The sequence below is a fragment of the Crocuta crocuta genome, unplaced genomic scaffold (genome assembly GCF_008692635.1).
Source record: "Crocuta crocuta isolate KB4526 unplaced genomic scaffold, BGI_CrCroc_1.0 scaffold345, whole genome shotgun sequence".
Classification (NCBI taxonomy): Eukaryota; Metazoa; Chordata; class Mammalia; order Carnivora; family Hyaenidae; genus Crocuta; species Crocuta crocuta.
In genome coordinates this window covers 1417681-1434762 of record NW_027527574.1, presented here as the reverse complement: position 1 = coordinate 1434762, position 17082 = coordinate 1417681, and the positions used below count along the sequence as shown (strand labels likewise).

At 40.8% G+C, this 17082-nt stretch overlaps 1 protein-coding gene across 2 annotated transcripts in view; it reads left to right on the top strand.

Moving 5' to 3' along the window:
- NR3C2 (nuclear receptor subfamily 3 group C member 2) overlaps nucleotides 1-17082 on the top strand; it is a 343432-nt gene that overhangs the window by 272949 nt on the left and 53401 nt on the right. For both annotated transcript variants that reach the window (XM_077770731.1, XM_077770725.1), the window contains exons 5-6: nucleotides 1-253; nucleotides 2261-2405. The exon at nucleotides 1-253 is cut by the window's left edge and continues 62 nt beyond it. In XM_077770731.1, the coding sequence (XP_077626857.1) occupies nucleotides 1-253; nucleotides 2261-2405 (398 nt within the window). The remainder of the gene's footprint in view (nucleotides 254-2260; nucleotides 2406-17082) is intronic.

Genomic DNA, 17082 nt, shown 5'->3' with positions numbered 1-17082 from the left:
AACGAGGGGACAACGTACATCGCTCCTGCAAAAGAGCCCTCTGTCAACTCAGCGCTGGTTCCTCAGCTGTCCACAATCTCACGAGCACTCACACCTACCCCTGTTACGATCCTTGAAAACATCGAGCCTGAGATCGTGTATGCAGGCTACGACAACTCAAAACCAGACACAGCCGAAAACCTGCTCTCCACTCTAAACCGCTTAGCAGGCAAACAGATGATCCAAGTCGTGAAGTGGGCAAAGGTACTTCCAGGTAGGTGTGCGTCTCTTTTCAAGGTCTGGATCCTGAAAAAGAGAAGTCAGGGCAACACATTTTGCCATCTCCCAACAGTGCAGCTAGAGTTTGCCTTCTATTAAGTCCTCAGACCAATTTTTTTTTTTAATTTATTTTAATGTTTGTTTATTTTTGAGACAGAAAGAGACAGAGCTTGAGCAGGCTAGGGGCAGAGAGAGAGGGAGACACAGAATCCGAAGCAGGCTCCAGGCTCTGAGCTGTCAGCACAGAACCCGACGTGGGGCTCAAGCTCACAGACCTCAAGATCATAACCTGAGCCAAAGTCAGTCGTCTAACCAACTGAGCCACCCAGGTGCCCCCAGACCAAATATTTTAATTGTTACCAAAGTAATCAAGTATGTAGGGACAATCTGTTAATATGCTCATTTCTCCTGAGATGTTAGGGCTAAGGGTTCTGTTGTCAGTGTACATTTCTTGTGCTGGTGATTGAAATTGGACGTGTCCACCTTGAAATATCAATAAGGTAAAATACATTCTGTTTGAAAGCACAAGTTGAGCCCATTACTAGAAACTTGACACCAGGGCTAATCTGATCATAGACAAGTAAACCAAGACCTATCAAGTAAGTTGTATGAGATCCTGAAAGACTGTTCTTTCTGAAAATAACTATCTTGCCTCCAGCACCTTTAAAACTGTCTTTGAAATTTCTACTGTAGTCATTTTTTATGCTATAGAATTTTATTCATAAAGTCCTTCTTAATCTGCAGAAGCATCACTTAGAATTGTTATCACATTGTCCCAGTTTGTTAATCAAAGCAACTTCTTGGGGGTGCCTGGGTGGCTCTTTCAGTTGAGCATCTGACTCTGGATGTTGGCTCAGGTCATGATCTCACAGTGGTGACCTTAACCCCTGTGTCAGGCTCTGCACTGGGCATGGAGCCTGCTTAAGATATTGTCTCTCCCTCTCTCTCTGCCCCTCTTTTCCACTTGCACTCTCTCTCTCTCAAAACAAAACAAAACAAAAAACAACAGAAAACAAAACCAATAATAGTAAGCAGTTTCTTGGATTACCTATGGTCAGCCAGGAGCCATAAGAAAAGAGATTGGGGAAAGCTCTGATGGTTGGGTGTGTGAAGAGGAACTGTCCCTGGTGAAACTCTGCAAACAGAAGAATACCATGATGCCCCTGAGAATACAGGGGATAAGAAAAGGAGCAAAAGATGGGCTACATAAGCCTAGAAATGAAGACTGTGAGAGAGATGCTTAAGCCAAAGATGCTTATTCTACTTCATAACTTTGTTGAAGTCCAGTATTCTCCCAGATGAGGGGAAGCAAGGAATAGTGCTTTTTCAACCACTGTAAATTCACAGAAGTTAAATCTCTCACCATTATTGTCGATATGTAGGAGTTGACAGTTATTAAAGTAGTCTTTATTTGAATGTTATTGTGAATAGGATAAAGCAAGTTTTACGGGTTAATACAGATTCTTTCAGTCTAACCAAAGGTTTTAGACCATCACCCACAGTGAAGCTGTCTGAACTCCCTGGTTTTATTTGTCCTGGCAGTTCACCCTCATTGAAAATTTAGGGTGAATTTAAAATGAGATGTTGGAACGTCTGGGTAGCTCAGTTGGTTAAGTATCTGACTCTTGATTTTGGCTCAAGCCAAAATCTCAACCATGAGATCAGGTCATGATCTCATGGTTCATGAGATCGAACCCCAAGTTGGGCTCTGCGCTGACGACAAGGAACCTGCTTGGGATTTTCTCTTTCTGTGCCCCTCCCCTGCTCACACACACATCCTCACCCTTTCTCTCTCTCTTTCTCTCTCTCTCAGTAAGTAAAATGAAATGAAATGAAATGTTAAAGAGGGCCATGCCCCATGGTGGGTGCTCCTTAAATGGCTATTGAATTGATCTGAGTCTGTTAGAGAGAAGTGACTATTTAGGGTTGCCTTAAGAAACTTCTTCCTGGAATGTACTTAAATGCTAAGTGTATTTCTGTGATTAATTGTTCTGTTCTTCAGGATTCAAAAACTTGCCTCTTGAGGACCAAATTACCCTAATCCAGTATTCTTGGATGTGTCTATCATCATTTGCCTTGAGCTGGAGATCGTACAAACATACAAACAGCCAATTTCTCTATTTTGCGCCAGACCTAGTCTTTAATGAGTAAGTACCTATTAATTAGCCTTCATAAATTAACCTGCAGAGTTATCTGTTATGCTTTTTTTATGACTTCTAAACATAAATCATATGTATGTTTGTGAAGAATCCACTGACACTAGCATTTTTAAGAGTAAAAAATCCATCATTTACGAATTTAAAAATTACTCTTTGCAGAATTATAATGTACATGTCTGAGTATATATAAATCAGTATATATAGATCTCCTATAATATGTGGGAATTGTCCCAAATGAAAGATGATCCAGTTGGCTCTAAAATCTTGACTGGTACAAAGCCATGATTAATAGAAAACAGTCTCTTTTGGTATCTACTCCAATTGAGAAGACTATCTAATTTCTAGGAAATGTGAATGTATGAAGTGCCAGATTTTTACATGCATTCATACAGTGGTTCTTTTGTTAACAGTATACAGCTGCTCAGTGTGTTTTTGTGACCATCATTATTACCTGTCTTTGCAATCATAAAAAAAGCCAAAATGTTATTATGTAGTGAAACATTTTTAGTTTTATGATGCATTTTAAAAGATTGAAAGAACTGTAAGAGATATTTCTTTGGCCATGAATTCCTTCCTACGTTACATTTACATTTCAACACTGTTCGCATTCCATGTTAGCACATTTTGCATATGTTTATTTCCAGCAGTGCTTCTTTGTAATTGTTGGGTCAAGAAATACCGAAAATAAAAAGGAAACATTTGAATTATGATAGTAACCACAGCCATATCCTAACAGATGGCTCTCTTTAGAGATATGAAAATAGGGTTTTTGGTAAGGAAGGAAGCACGTAAGAAATAGATTGGTGATAAAGAAGAGCAATGCAAACAATGAAAAGTGGACGCATAGTGCCAGGATACCTAAGTGGTGCCTTAACAGTTTACCCAGGACGTCCAGGTCACTTGGATATGGTATGCCACCAAGACCATTTCATAAATCAGGAGCATCCATTGTTGGTTCTTGAGGTGACCCTTCTTTTGGTGATTAGTCAGAAAGAATATTTCTACTGCACATAATTTTTCACCGAAAGAGTGAAAAGAAGCCAAACAACTGACATGCACATTTTCATTTACTTGTGTTCCTCATTAATCAGCTGATATTATTATACAGTAAGCCTGTTTTTTATTTATTTTATTTATTAAAGTTTTTTTAATGTTTTGTTTATTCTTGAGAGAGAGAGACAGGGCATGAGCAAGGGAGAGGCAGAACTAGAGAGGAACACAGAATCCGAAGCAGCTTCCAGGCTCTGAGCTGTCAGCACAGAGCCTGACGCGGGCTCGAACTCACAAGCTGTGAGATCATGACCTGAGCCAAAGTCGGATTCTCAACCCACTGAGCCACCCAGGCACCCCGCAAGTCTGTTTTTTAAATATGGTCTAGAAACCAAAAGAAAAACAGATTAAAGAAGGTCCTTGCTTTAAATGGAAGTGTGGGTAAACAGTAATAGCTACTCGAGCCATCCAGCATGTCCCCATTTGACTTTAGCAGATTTAAATGATCCATTCAGTCTTGTTTAGTATATCTATTAAGTTTTTCTCATAAAATAGATATGACATAAAAATTTTCCTTTTTAATAATTTTTAAGGGTATACTTCAGTGGTGTTACTTATGTGTACAGTGTTGTGCGACCATCTCCACTGTCCATCTCCAGGACTTTCATCATCCCATCCCACAGAAACTTTGAACTCATTAAACAGTAACTCCAAGGTCTCCCCTCCCCCAAACACCTGATAACCTCTAGTCTATCAATTTGCCTCTTCTAGGTGTTTCCTATAAATAGGGTCATACAGTATGAATCCCTTTGTGTCTAGCTTGTTTCCCTTAAGCCTAATGTTATCAAGGCTCACCCTTATTGTAGCATGTACTAGAATTTCATTTTATGGCTGAATATTATTCCATTGAATATATATAGAATCAGTCCTCATTGTTTATAGATTCTGTATCTGTGAACTGACCTTCTGGCTACATTTCTTTGTAACCCCAAAGTCAATACTCAGAGCACTTCCACAATCCTTCCTAGATGTGCTCAGAGCAGCAGTGAGTTAGAGTTGCCCAACGTGTATATTTCAGCTGAGACTCTGCCTTTTTGTTTCAGCTCTCATGCTGGGAGCAAGTGCCCTTTTCATGGTCTGTTTAGTACTATGTTTTGTTTTGTTTTTCATTTTTGTGCTGTTTTTTGGTGATTTCACTGTTAAAATGATCTCTAAGCATAGTGTTAAAGTGCTATCTAGTATTCCTAAAGAAGATGGCTGTGATGTGCCTTGGAGAAAAAAAGGTCTTAGGTAAGCTTCTTTCAGGCATTAGTTATAGTGCTGTTGGCTGTAAGTTCAAGTACCTTTATCAAGGCACATATATATATATGTATGATAATATATAATAATATATATTAATATGCAAAATATATATTAATATATACTAGTAAGGTGTGCTTAAACAGAAATGCACATAAAACAGGATTATATATAGATTAGTTGATGAAAGTGACCAACAAGTGGCTCTCAAGAACCTCTTTCCATTAGGAAGAGCAGTTCAGTATTCACTAATTCAGTGTTTGCTGCAACTTTATAGAATATCACTAACTATCTTATTTATTTTTACCAAATAGAGAGCATTGACCACATTTTATTTATCCATTCACCTGTAAATGGATACTTGGGTTGTTTATACCTTAGGCTATTATAACTATTGCTAATGTAAACATTTGTATGTAAGTATCCATTTGAGTCCCTGTTCTCATTTCTTTTGGATATATACCTAAGAGTGGAAACTCGGGAGCATATTGTAATTCTGTGTTAAACTTTTGAGGAGGGCTCCGTCAGGTTGGCGGCTGACTCTTGATCTCAGCTCAGGTCATGATCTCAGGTTTGTGAGACAGAACCCCGCATTGGGCTGTGTATTGACAGTGCGGAGCCTACTTGGGATTATCTTTCTCCTCTCTCTCTCTGCCCCTTCCCCACTTGCTCGCCCTCTCTGTCACAAAATAAATAAACATTAAAAATATTAAAAAAAAACTTTTGAGGAAACACTGTACTGTTTTCCACAGCATTCGTACTGTTTTACAGTCCCACCAGCCATGTAACAAGAGTAACAAGAGTTCTAATTTCCCACTTCCTTGCTAACACTTATTTTCTGTTTTGGGTTTTGGTTTTTTTTAATAGCTATACTATTAGGTATAAAATGTTTTGGGGTGGCAATTTTTTTAAATATATTTGACATATAACATTGAGTAAACTTAAGCTATACAAGTTGATTTGATACATTTATATATTGTAATATGTAATACAATATGTAATATTATAGCCATAGTTAGTACCTTTATCAAGGCACATAATTATCTTTTTTCTTTTGGTAGCAGTAATTCAGATCTGGCCCATTTCCAAGACTGATGATTATAATATAATAGTTTATACATTCACTACACCGTACATTAAATCTGCAGAACTTAGTTACTACAAGTTGCTGGTTTGTACCCTTAACACAGCATCTCCCCATTCCCTCCCCCTCAACGCCCCCATAACCACTATTCTACTCTCTATTTTTACAAGTTAGCCTTTTTTAGATTCCACATATAAGTGATATCCTACAGCATTTGTCTTTCTCTGTCAGATTTATTTCTTAGTAGTTGTGAAGTTGTATCTCATTGTGGTTTGATTTGCATTTCCCTAATGGCTAATGATGTTGGGCCTCCATTCATAAGCGTATTGGCCATTTGTAGATCTTCTTTGGAGAAATGTCTATTCAAGTCCTCTGATCATTTTTAATTGGGTTGTTTGTCTTTTTGTTCTTCAGTTGTAGAAGTCTTTATGTTTTCTGGATATTAAACCCTTCTCAAAGAAAAGGTTTATATATTTTTCCCATTCTGTGGGTTGGCTTGTCACTCTTCATAGCACCCCTTTAAAATTTGAGTGTGGGGCACCTGGGTGGCTTAGTCGGCTAAGCGTCCGACTTTCGCTTAGGTCATGATCTTGCGGTTTGTGGGTTCAAGCCCCGTGTCGGGCTCTGTGCTGACTGCCAACTCAGAGCCTGGAGCCTGTTTCAGTCTGTGACTCCCTCTCTCTCTGACCCTCCCCTGCTCACGCTGTCTCTCTCTCTCTCTCTCCTAGAAATAAAAATATTAAAAAAAAAATTATAAAATTTGAGTTTTTAATTTTAATGAAGTGCAGTTTATTTTTGTTTTTCTTTTGTTGCCTATGCTTACAGTGTATTCTGTTAATTTTTAATGGTACACACATATCCAAGTGTGCAGGTTCTGAAAAAAGTACAAAATTGTAAGAATCCTTTTTAACAAATGAGATTTGGGGGAAAGCAGCTTATATTTGAAATCTAAATTAATGTAATTAAAGGGTTTGGGAAATAAGTAAGAAACCCAAAATAGAAAAGACCATATATGCTTTTTGTGCACTTGCTTGCTCTAAAAAAAAAAAAAATTGAGACAAAATGGAAACACAAAAGTTGCTTTCCAATGCTATAAATAGTAAAATGTTATGATATTCTATAATTATTAGACTGAAAATGTTGTCCCTGTTCTTCAAACTTTGACCTCAACTCCAGCCTAGAGTTCTGTAGTTTTCTCTCTACTAATGAGTAGGGGAGGCCTATGTTTTTCAAAGTTGAGAAAGGGGAGAACCAACCCTCAGAAAGCATTCAGAAATGACATAAAGCCTGTTGATCAAATCACACCAGCAAAAAGAGCTAGGTCAGGAACTGTCACAGGATGTTATCAGAGAACCTGTATTTTTTAGGGAGACTACTAAGTTCAAGAAAACGTCCTGCAGCTAAAGTCCGAATGCTTACACTTGCATCATCCTGCATTCATTCAGGGAATGCTTACTAACTGTTGTCAATGTTCTGAATGGCAGTTCTCACGTAGGGAAAAAAACATGTATATTGTCCCTGGCTCGTGGAACATAGAGTCTAATCAGGGAGACTGATATTGATCTGAGAATCTTCAAATTCTGATTGCAAGTACTGAAAGGGAAAGTACTTTAAGGACAGTTAATAGAGGTATTGATCTAGTCAGGAAAGGCTTCCCTGGGATTGATTAAACTAGTGTGAACCAGGCATAGGCAATACAGGAGGAGGGAAGCTGACCTAGGCTGAGGGACTAGCATGTGCAAAGCCACTGGCAAGAAGGAGCTCAGTGCAGAACAGTGTAATGATGGGACATCAAGAGAAATGCAGGGGGAGCGCCTGGGTGGCTTAGTCGGTTAAGCGTCTGACTTTCGCTTAGGTCATGATCTTGAGGTTCGTGGGTTCGGGCCCCGCGTCGGGCTCTGTGCTGACTGCCAGCTCAGAGCCTGGAGCCTGTTTCAGTCTGTGACTCCCTCTCTCTCTGACCCTCCCCTGCTCACACTGTCTCTCTCTCTCCTATAAATAAATAAAACATTTTAAAAAAAGAAAAAAAAAGAGAAATGCCGGGATGTGAAAGGCAGAATCAACCGGAATTGCTAGTAGTCAGAATCAGGTAGAGAAGGGAAGGAGGACGACGTGGGTGTCGCAGGTGACCTCCAGGCCTCCACCTTCAGTGCTAGGTAGGATTTGGTGTCACTCGCTGGGATACAGGAGCAAAGGCAGAGGACCTGAGTTTGGAAGGGAAGAGGAAGGGAGAGTATGAGGCCAGTTTTGAACATAAGATTGAATTGCCTTCCAATTATTCAAGAAAAGATATCAAATAAGCGGTTATTATAAACATCTGAAACTTAAAGAGAGGACTCAGCTGAACATACAAATTTTGAATTCATGTTAGAGGCAGTGATTAAAGGACGCCAGACAGGAGGGGCTACCTGTCACAAATCCCAAGAAAAGAGGCCTTCAAGAGACACAGTATGGCTACCAACGTTCAATGCCTAGTGAACCGGAGAAGCCCATCTCACTGGTCACCTGCCAACACTTTGCACATTAATGTCTGCTGAACATGTCCCTATACTTTCCCTCAGCCAGTTCCTGTACTGCCATATCGTTCCACCAAGTGAAGGAAGGAGCTGGCATTTTGTGTAAGGGAGTAATACATGCCATTCAGCTGAGGGTAGAATGCTGTGATGTGATCATCCCTTGCTCTCCCGCTCACTGTTTTAAGCTACCTCTTAGCTGCACTGGCAGCTCTTTTTCAAGTATCTGTATCCCCACTTTGTTTCACTGGTACCTCCTCATTGAAATCACAAACTTTGCCTTCATTGTTTTTTTTAATTTCCAGCGCTTGGCATCGGCATAGTGTCCAAGGCAAGGGAGGAAGTCTATAAATATTTGCCGAATAAATGAATTATTGAACAAATGAACCAAACAATCTATTAATCAGTCTAGGAGATGCTAAGTTATTTCTAATTATGAGGATGACATTTATGATAAAGAAGTATGATAGGGGGTGCAGTTTTCATGAACAGAAGCTTTGCTATGTTTAAAATGNTTAATCAGTCTAGGAGATGCTAAGTTATTTCTAATTATGAGGATGACATTTATGATAAAGAAGTATGATGGGGGTGCAGTTTTCATGAACAGAAGCTTTGCTACGTTTAAAATAGTGAACAAGGGGTGCCTGGGTGGCTCAGTTGGTTAAGCGTCCCACTTCAGCTCAGGTCATGATCTCACAGTTCATGGATTTGAGCCCCGCATCAGGCTCTGTGCTGACAGCTAGTTCAGAGCCCGGAGCCTGTTTTGGATTGTGTGTCTCCCTCTCTCTCTGACCCTCCCCTGTTCACACTCTCTCTCTCTCTCAGGAATAAATAAAACATTTAAAAAAGTAAAAAAATAAATAAAATAAAATCGTAAACAAAATTTTAATAGTTGATCCTTTGTGTTTGCCTGCTACTGTGAAACAGATCTGAAAGTTCCCAAAGATCTTATCATCAGCTGTGTACCGGCTTTATTGGAGTTGGAAGGAAGGTGGGGAGCAGAGAATAATTAACGAAAACATTCCTTCCAATCTTTTTTTTTATTAAACATTGGGGTGAAGATATGAGTTAATACTTTAAATTAGCATAGAACTTTTCTTATTATAAATGCAAAACTTTTCAAATATGTATTAAATGATTAATTATTCAATTGTACCTTGAAACAGCTTATCATATATTGCTACAGATCGCTGCAAGTATTCAAATTTCTTATCAATTCGGTACACATATTAAAACTTCCATTTAAGCCTGTAATAAAATTTCTTCTGGGTTGTTTTTTTTTTTTTTAATTTCTTAAAGGCAGATTCAGTGTTACCACTCTGTTTTAAGTCTTGGCCAGTATTTTAGAATTTAGAGTATATTTAAAAGGATGTTTGCATTGTCTCAAGTGGTCACCCAGCAAGAGATGTTTTTTGAATGATCATTGACCGTCTTTGTGGCTCTAAACATTTTATTTATTTATTTATTTATTTATTTATTGGTGATGACTGCACCAGGAAGGAAGTATAGACTCAGTCATCGGTCATTTCCTATGTGATCGAGTGCTGCCTGTCCCTGCTGTATCCCCGGGGAGGAATCACTGTATGGCCACAGTCCAGTTGTCCTTAGTGAGGGGCCCTCCCCAGTGCTCTCAAGGACCCTCTGCACCTAGGGTGCTAAAGCTCTAGTCAGCCTGGCTCATACCCAGGCGCTGTGTTCCAAGACCGTGTCACTGCGTTCGGGGTGTCCTCATGAAGTCAGGCACAGATGGAGTTAGAACATGTCATGCCTCACCCAAGGCATCATGGTTGGTATTCCTGAGCCACCCGACGTGACTTCTGTGCCTGGACCCTTGCTCCGGCAGGATGTGAGCCAGTGATGGATGAGGGACAGGAGTTCTGGTGAGAGAGGCCAAGGGATTGGGGTGAGCCTGGGTCAGCTTCCCCTTTACTGGCTTCACTTGCTTTTCCTCCTCTATCCCTAGGGGCTCTTCCCCTCCTCTCTTCCCTTTCTGCTGCTTTCAGACAGGATTTCTTACTTCCCCTGTGCTCATTGGGACACTGTTGTGTGTAGTGTCCAGTCTCTGACCCTCACCCTTTCCCTCTTCCTTCCCCCTCTCCCTTCTCTCCTCCTTCTGCTCCCTCCTGCCTTCTTCCCTCTCCATCTCCTTCTGTGTCTGTCTTTCACACACACACACACACACACACACACACACACACACACACACACAACCTCCTGTCAAAAAAACCAGTAGCCTTCTGAGATTTCCTCTGTTTGGAAATCTCTGTTTGGTCAGGATGGAGAAATACACTTTGAAAGAACAAGTGTGCCCTATCTTTCCATGGGGCCCTGTGCCAGCAGCTGGGGGGCCAGAGTCTGCAGCAGGATGCTGTTGTCATTGTGTGTGTTGGGTGGAAGTCGAGTCTCCCCCTTTCCATGGTGCATATGCTGTCCTTCTCCCTGTGGTTCCTACGGCTGCCTGCTGTTTTCACCTGGCCATCTTCACTCAGGACTCTGACACTCCTAAATAAAGAAAAACAATGTCACAAGTCAGCAAACGGTGAATCGTGGTCCACAAGAGGCAGAAACATGACAGAATGGAATTCCCTTTCTTTCGCGTAAAGATCGGGAGTGGAAGACATGGTGCCGCCTGAAGGAGACCAGGCAGAGGGAAGTCTAGGGGAAGGTACAGTGAAGCCTGAGGAGATCTCATAAGCTACAAATGAGAGACAGTCATCTAGTCATATGTGGGCGCAGAGGAAGGTAGGTACAGCACTCAAAACAAGGAGTATTTCTTCCTCCCTTTTTTCCCTTGTTCTTTTAAAAACAATGTTTCCTCCCCTTAATCAACCTAGCACAGTGATAGGAAGTCAAGTCAGAGCAGAGTTACTTGCAGACATTTCCAGCAAAGGCGTTTAGAGAAGTTCTTAAATAAATGGGTAATGGCTATGGATGCTGCTGCTGAGTCACTGGTCATGTTAAGGCAAGTTCCCGAGGTGAGCACGGAGGGGCCAGGGACCACACTCCCCTGAGAACGGTGAGAACACTCAAGAGTCGTATAAAGACTGGTGCCATAGATAGACTTTCTAACTTACTCCTCGAAGCATCTTCTTTTTCTCCAAACCCTGCCTCTCGTTTTGGACTGCTTTTGGGTGAAAGAGAAACGTGATATTTATTCAGTCCATTCAGCAAATATTTCCTGAGCGAATTCAATATACCAAGCACTGTTCTGGGCACTGGAACACCATGGAACAAATGGAGTTCACGCTCTAACGGTGGGTGGTTGGGGTGGTGGAACCGTGGAAGCAGCCTAGTGAAGAAGTCCCACCTCCTGCATCCCCGTGGCTCAGATAGCACACCATCATCCTTGTATACAACCATGAAACAGTGGTACTGAAAACAATGAGGTGCAGTTTGGATTCTCTCAGAGGATTTACTAGCACCCTTGGTTAGCCGCATTGACCTCCTGGTGGTGCTTGGAAGGTCTAAGTCCACTCTTGACTCAGGCCCGTTTACACCTGATAATTTGTTCTGTGTAGGGGGTTGGTCCTTGGTCCTTTCTCACCCTCTCGTCTCAGCTCAAATATTCCTTAGTCAGAAGCCCAACCACCAGATCTAGAGAGCCTCCTGCTGCATTCAGTCCCTCCCCCATCATATCACATGTTTATTTCCTTTGTAGTAGGTCTCCTGCCTGCTTAATGTAGGCTCAGGGAGGGCAGGCCTGTCTGGTTTATCATTGCATACCCAACACCTGGAATACTGTCTGGCATTAGTAAATGCTTGATAAACTAATTAATTTTAAGGTGCTATTTTCAGCATTATTTCCTGCTGCTTCTTTGCATAAACACTGTTAAGCCAAGTTAACCTTTCTCTTCTCTTAGTCCTATCTTTCCAGCGCCATGCCTTTGCACCTAACATCTTCCTTTAACTTCCCTCAAGCCCAACTGAAAGGATGCCTCCTGCCTGGTGACTTCTCTTACTTACCTTCAAAATCAGATGGACTTTTTCCTCCAAAAACCCTTTTTTCTTTTTTTTTAATGTTTTGTTTTTTTGGTTTTTTGGGTTTTTTTGAGAGAAAGCACATGTGCACAAGCAGGGGAGGGGCAGAGAAAGATGAGGGGACAGAAGATCCAAAGTGAGCTCTGTGCTGACAGCAGAGAGCCCTGTGCAGAGCTTGAAGTCGCGAATCGTGAGATCATGACCTGAGCCAAAGTCGGTCTTTGGCTGATTGAGCTGCTCAGTCACCCTAAAAACCTCTTATCTATATTAGCTTTTTCTGTATCAGTTGTTTGCTGCTTTTTGTGTTTTATATACATTTTCACTCCAGATACACTATAAACTTCTAGACCACAGAAAGTATACTTGAAGAAATTTTCCTTAATGTCTAACAAAATGCTTTTTACATAATTGGCACTTGGTGGCTATTTTTGTTCATGAGCACTCTCTAGCATGAGGGTCAGATGCAAGATCCCTGATATGGGTTTACTGTACGGTGCTGTTAGAGCTTGGCATGTTAACTTAATGAAAAGGATTCATTTTTGTAATGATTTGATTGAATCAAATCATTCAAATTTGATTCAAATTTTACTTCAGGAACATTGGTATATGTTAATATTTCTTCCATGTTGCTTCTTGTAGTATATTTGAGAAATTTCTTAATAGTTAATGAATTTGGGAAAATTCCAGTTTAATATGAAATGAAAACAAAACAAATAAGAAATTGCAAAGAGAATGCACTGTTTAAACCATGTGGAACCATATAAGACTGCACAGAGTAGTAATGATGCAAGGAAGATGTCCTAGCTTTACTTTGAATAACCAGAGGGAGCTGTTTTTTATTTTGAATAAAAGCCAAAAACAGTTTAAGATGACATGTTATCTTAGTGTAGGTAACTACAGGTTATCACATGTAGGCTTAGTGTGGCTAATATTAGCATGTTGTTTTCTACTTCAGTTAACATGCCCAAGGACTTTGGTCTTTTCAGCTAAAAATACTCTTCCTTTCAGTACAAAATAAAAAAAAATTAATGTCCATGCAGTGATTATTACTGCAAGATTGGGCAGGTGGTGCAGAACGGATTGGTCAGTTACAAAACTAAGGACAGCACTAGGCTTCCTCCCTGACACAGGCCATCATCAGACACAGATGGCATCTCTGATCACGCTCCTCTAGGCTGGAGGAAGAGAACATTTGAATGTGTCTTGATATGCAAAGTATTCACTGAACTTGCATCTCTAAACACTTGTAGAACAAAAACCAAGCCACATGATTATCCATTTTTATCGTACATGAGAGATGATTTGGGTCTTAATCCCTCACTTCTACCTGAAGCAAATTAACAGAATTGTGTACTTGAAGGGCTCTGAAGAGGTTAATTTTTGAGGGGTGGTTCTGAGATTGATACTTTTCTGGAAAAAGAGTAGCTAAGGGAAAGCACAAAAGAGGCAGCCATAGTTGGTGACCTTCAGCCATCTTGGTAAAGCTCACCTGTGTATCTGCAGTAGGTGTACTGCCCCAGACAGGGTCCACATTTACAGGTGTGGTGACCTTCGTCTCAAGGCCCAATCTGTGCTCCTGCACCTTGAAATAACCACTGCCTCAATAGAATCAGAGGAATTATTAGTTTATAAACTCCTAATTTCCTTTTTGCTATAGGTATGAGGTCACTCTCTGCCTTTTTCCCCTTGGGCTGCTTAACAGAAATGCCATAAGTTGGGTGGCTTAAACAGCAGGCATTCATTTCTTACAGTTTTGGAGGCTGAAAGTCTGAGATCAGGGTGCCTGTATGGTCATGTTCTATGAAGTCCTTCTTACTGGCTTGCAGATGATGCCTTCTTACCGTGTCCTCATGTGGTGCAGAGAAGAAGCTCTGGAGTCTCTGCTTCTGCTGCTGCCGCTCCTCCTCTCCCCTCCTCCTTTCCCCCTCCTCCTCTCCCCCTCCCCTCTCACCACATCTTGGGGGCTGTGCTCATCTAAACCTATTTACTCCCCAAAGCCTCACCCCCTACTATCATCACCTTGGGGGTTAGGACTTTAACATAGGAATTTGGGGGGACACAAACATTTAGTCTGTAGCATCTCCGTTTGGATACTACATATGGTTCAAAAGCAGGTAATAATCAAAAGGTTTAGAGGGGAAATTTGAAGGTTGACAGCTGGTGTTTTTAGAGCTTTTGTGTATATAAGTTATAGCTATTGGTGTTTACCTATATTAGAAATTAAAACAGGCACCTGGATGAGTTGGTCAGTTAAGCGTCCAGCTCTTGGTTTCAGCTCAGGTAAGATCTCATGGTTTGTGAGTTTAAGCCCCAGGCTATCAGCCCAGGCCCTTGCTTGGGATTCTCTCTCTGCCCCTCCCCCCACCCTGTGTGTGTGCGCGTGCGCGCGCGCTCAAAATAAATAAATAAATAAATAAATAAATTTTTAAAGATAAATTTTAAAAAAGGACAATGTAAGTGAATATCATAATCACTTCCCCTAAGGTGAAAGTTAAATCTCTTAATTGCTTATCTAAAAAAATGAACAAAGACTTGCATTTCATGAGTCATTGGTAAATATGGAGAAAACCTACAATATGCAAAGCACCACGGTGGCTGTTGTAAGGACACAGTTTCTATCCTCTAGAATATTCTACGGTGTGGTTGGTGAATTAAGACCTATTAAGACACATACGTAGTGGCCCAAAAGGACAAAGGCCACACGACAGGTGATGAGTTTTCTTTAACATGGGTGCTCCAGGAGAAGGTGATTGCCCTGTGCAAAGAAAGCTGCCTGGTGGGACTGTGTAGCTTTAAAACTTGAGTCAGCCTCCAAAGGAGGGTGAGACTTTGGATGGGCACGGTGAAGATGACGCTGTACAGTCCATGCATGAGGAACTGTGCCTGAGCAGGAAAGAGGGTGAGCCTCTCAAGTTCACAGTTGAAGTTCTCCAACTGCATATAGGGCATGAAGACTGCAGGCTCACACTTCAGAAGAGAGGGGGCTCTTTCCTTCCCACTCTACTTTTCTTCTTGCTAGTTATGATTTCCCTCTCTCCTTCCCTCCACAGCTGACTTTTTGTTTTTGTTTTCTTGTGTCATCCCTACTTCTGCATGACCGTTTCTCCTTCCCTCTAATTTCTCTTTCCCTCTTTTTTCTCCTCTGTCTTCATCCCCCTGTGGCTCTACAGCCCTTCCCTCTCTCTCACTTATCAAATAAAAATATCACATCTGGATGTCAGCTTAGTTTTTAAATTGAGACATAACTGACATGTAACATTGTGTTAGTTTCAGGTGTACAACACGATTCAATATTTGCACATACTGCAAAGCAACCACCACAGTAAGCCTAGTTAACATCTGTCACCATAGTTACATACTTTTTTCCTTGTGATGAGAATTTTTTTAATTTAATATTTTATTTACTTTTGAGAGAAGAGAGACAGAGCACGAGCGAGGTTGGGGCAGAGAGAGAGAGAGAGGGAGACATGGAATCTGAAGCAGGCTCCAGACTCTGAGCTATCAGCAGAGAGAACAATGCAGGACTTGAACCCACAAACTACAAGATCATGACCTTAGCCGAAGTCAGATGCTTAACCAACTTTACCCAGGTGCCCCATCTTGTGATGAGAATTTTTTTTAAGATCTAACTTTCAAATATGCAATATAGTGTTATTAACCAGTCACCATGCTGTATGCTATTTCCTTAGTTTTAAAATGAGATGTGCTAAGGCTTTCATACACCTTTGCAGGGGGAAGAAAAACAGAAAAACCAAAGTTGCTATTTCACTTCAATATGAAGTTTCGTGCTCTTTTTTTTCAGGTGGTAACCCAAAATGGGAACTTCTTTTTCACTTACGTTCCACCAATCTTGGTCTTGGTCTTAGTCTTAAAATCACTGAAATTCTATTCCAAAAGCTACTCCAAGAAGTGACTTTGCTTTCCTAATTTTTATTATATTTTATATCTTTCCTGACCACTATTCCTTGTACTTGTTTCAGGAAAACACTGCCATCAGCTGGCTGCCCAGCCCCACCCCTGGCTCTTTGGGCTGAGCAGGACAGTGAGGGAGGGGCTTGAATCACACTCTTACTGGGTTGTGAGACCCACTGTCTGTTGAGAATGGGGTCCTGCCTGCTCAAGAGATCACAGGGAGCTAATGCTTTTGAAGCATCAGCCTCCACTGTCAGTGCTTCTAGTGGATGAGCACAAAAAGTCCCCAAAAACCATGTTTGTCATTAAAGACCACATGGCCATTTTGTTCTGATTAGAGAATATTCGGGAGATCACAGAATTTCAGAGTAGAAGGGAAGGTTAGGAACACCAGCTGTACTCCTCAGCTATATTGATTGACTAGTGATTTTCTACAAGTGGGTAAAGAAGATGAGAAATATTTAGGCTATGCTTTGAATAAGCATTGTATTCATGTCTCTTCATGCACATGTGTAGGTAGTATGGTTTCCGTGTTGCTGTTTTACGGAAACAGATGTCACTACTGGTGTAGTGGCCCAGTAGTGACATACTTACTTCACCCAATCATGAATGATGCAGTTGTTCATAATGTCCTGAACAAAATCTACTTTGTGACAGATGTTCAGAATAATAAATAAGGACACGTGGCTAATCTCTAATAAATTAATTGAGATGAACATCATCTTTTCATTATTATTTAGGCAGATGATTTATCAGCTTTTAGAATGATTCACACTTAAAAAAAAAAATAGCTTTCATCTAAAACTATGGCACCGGAAAATGTTTTCTAGGACCCAGTCTGATTAATGAATTGAGTGGCGTCTTTGATAACAGTCTCTGGGCGTTTGGC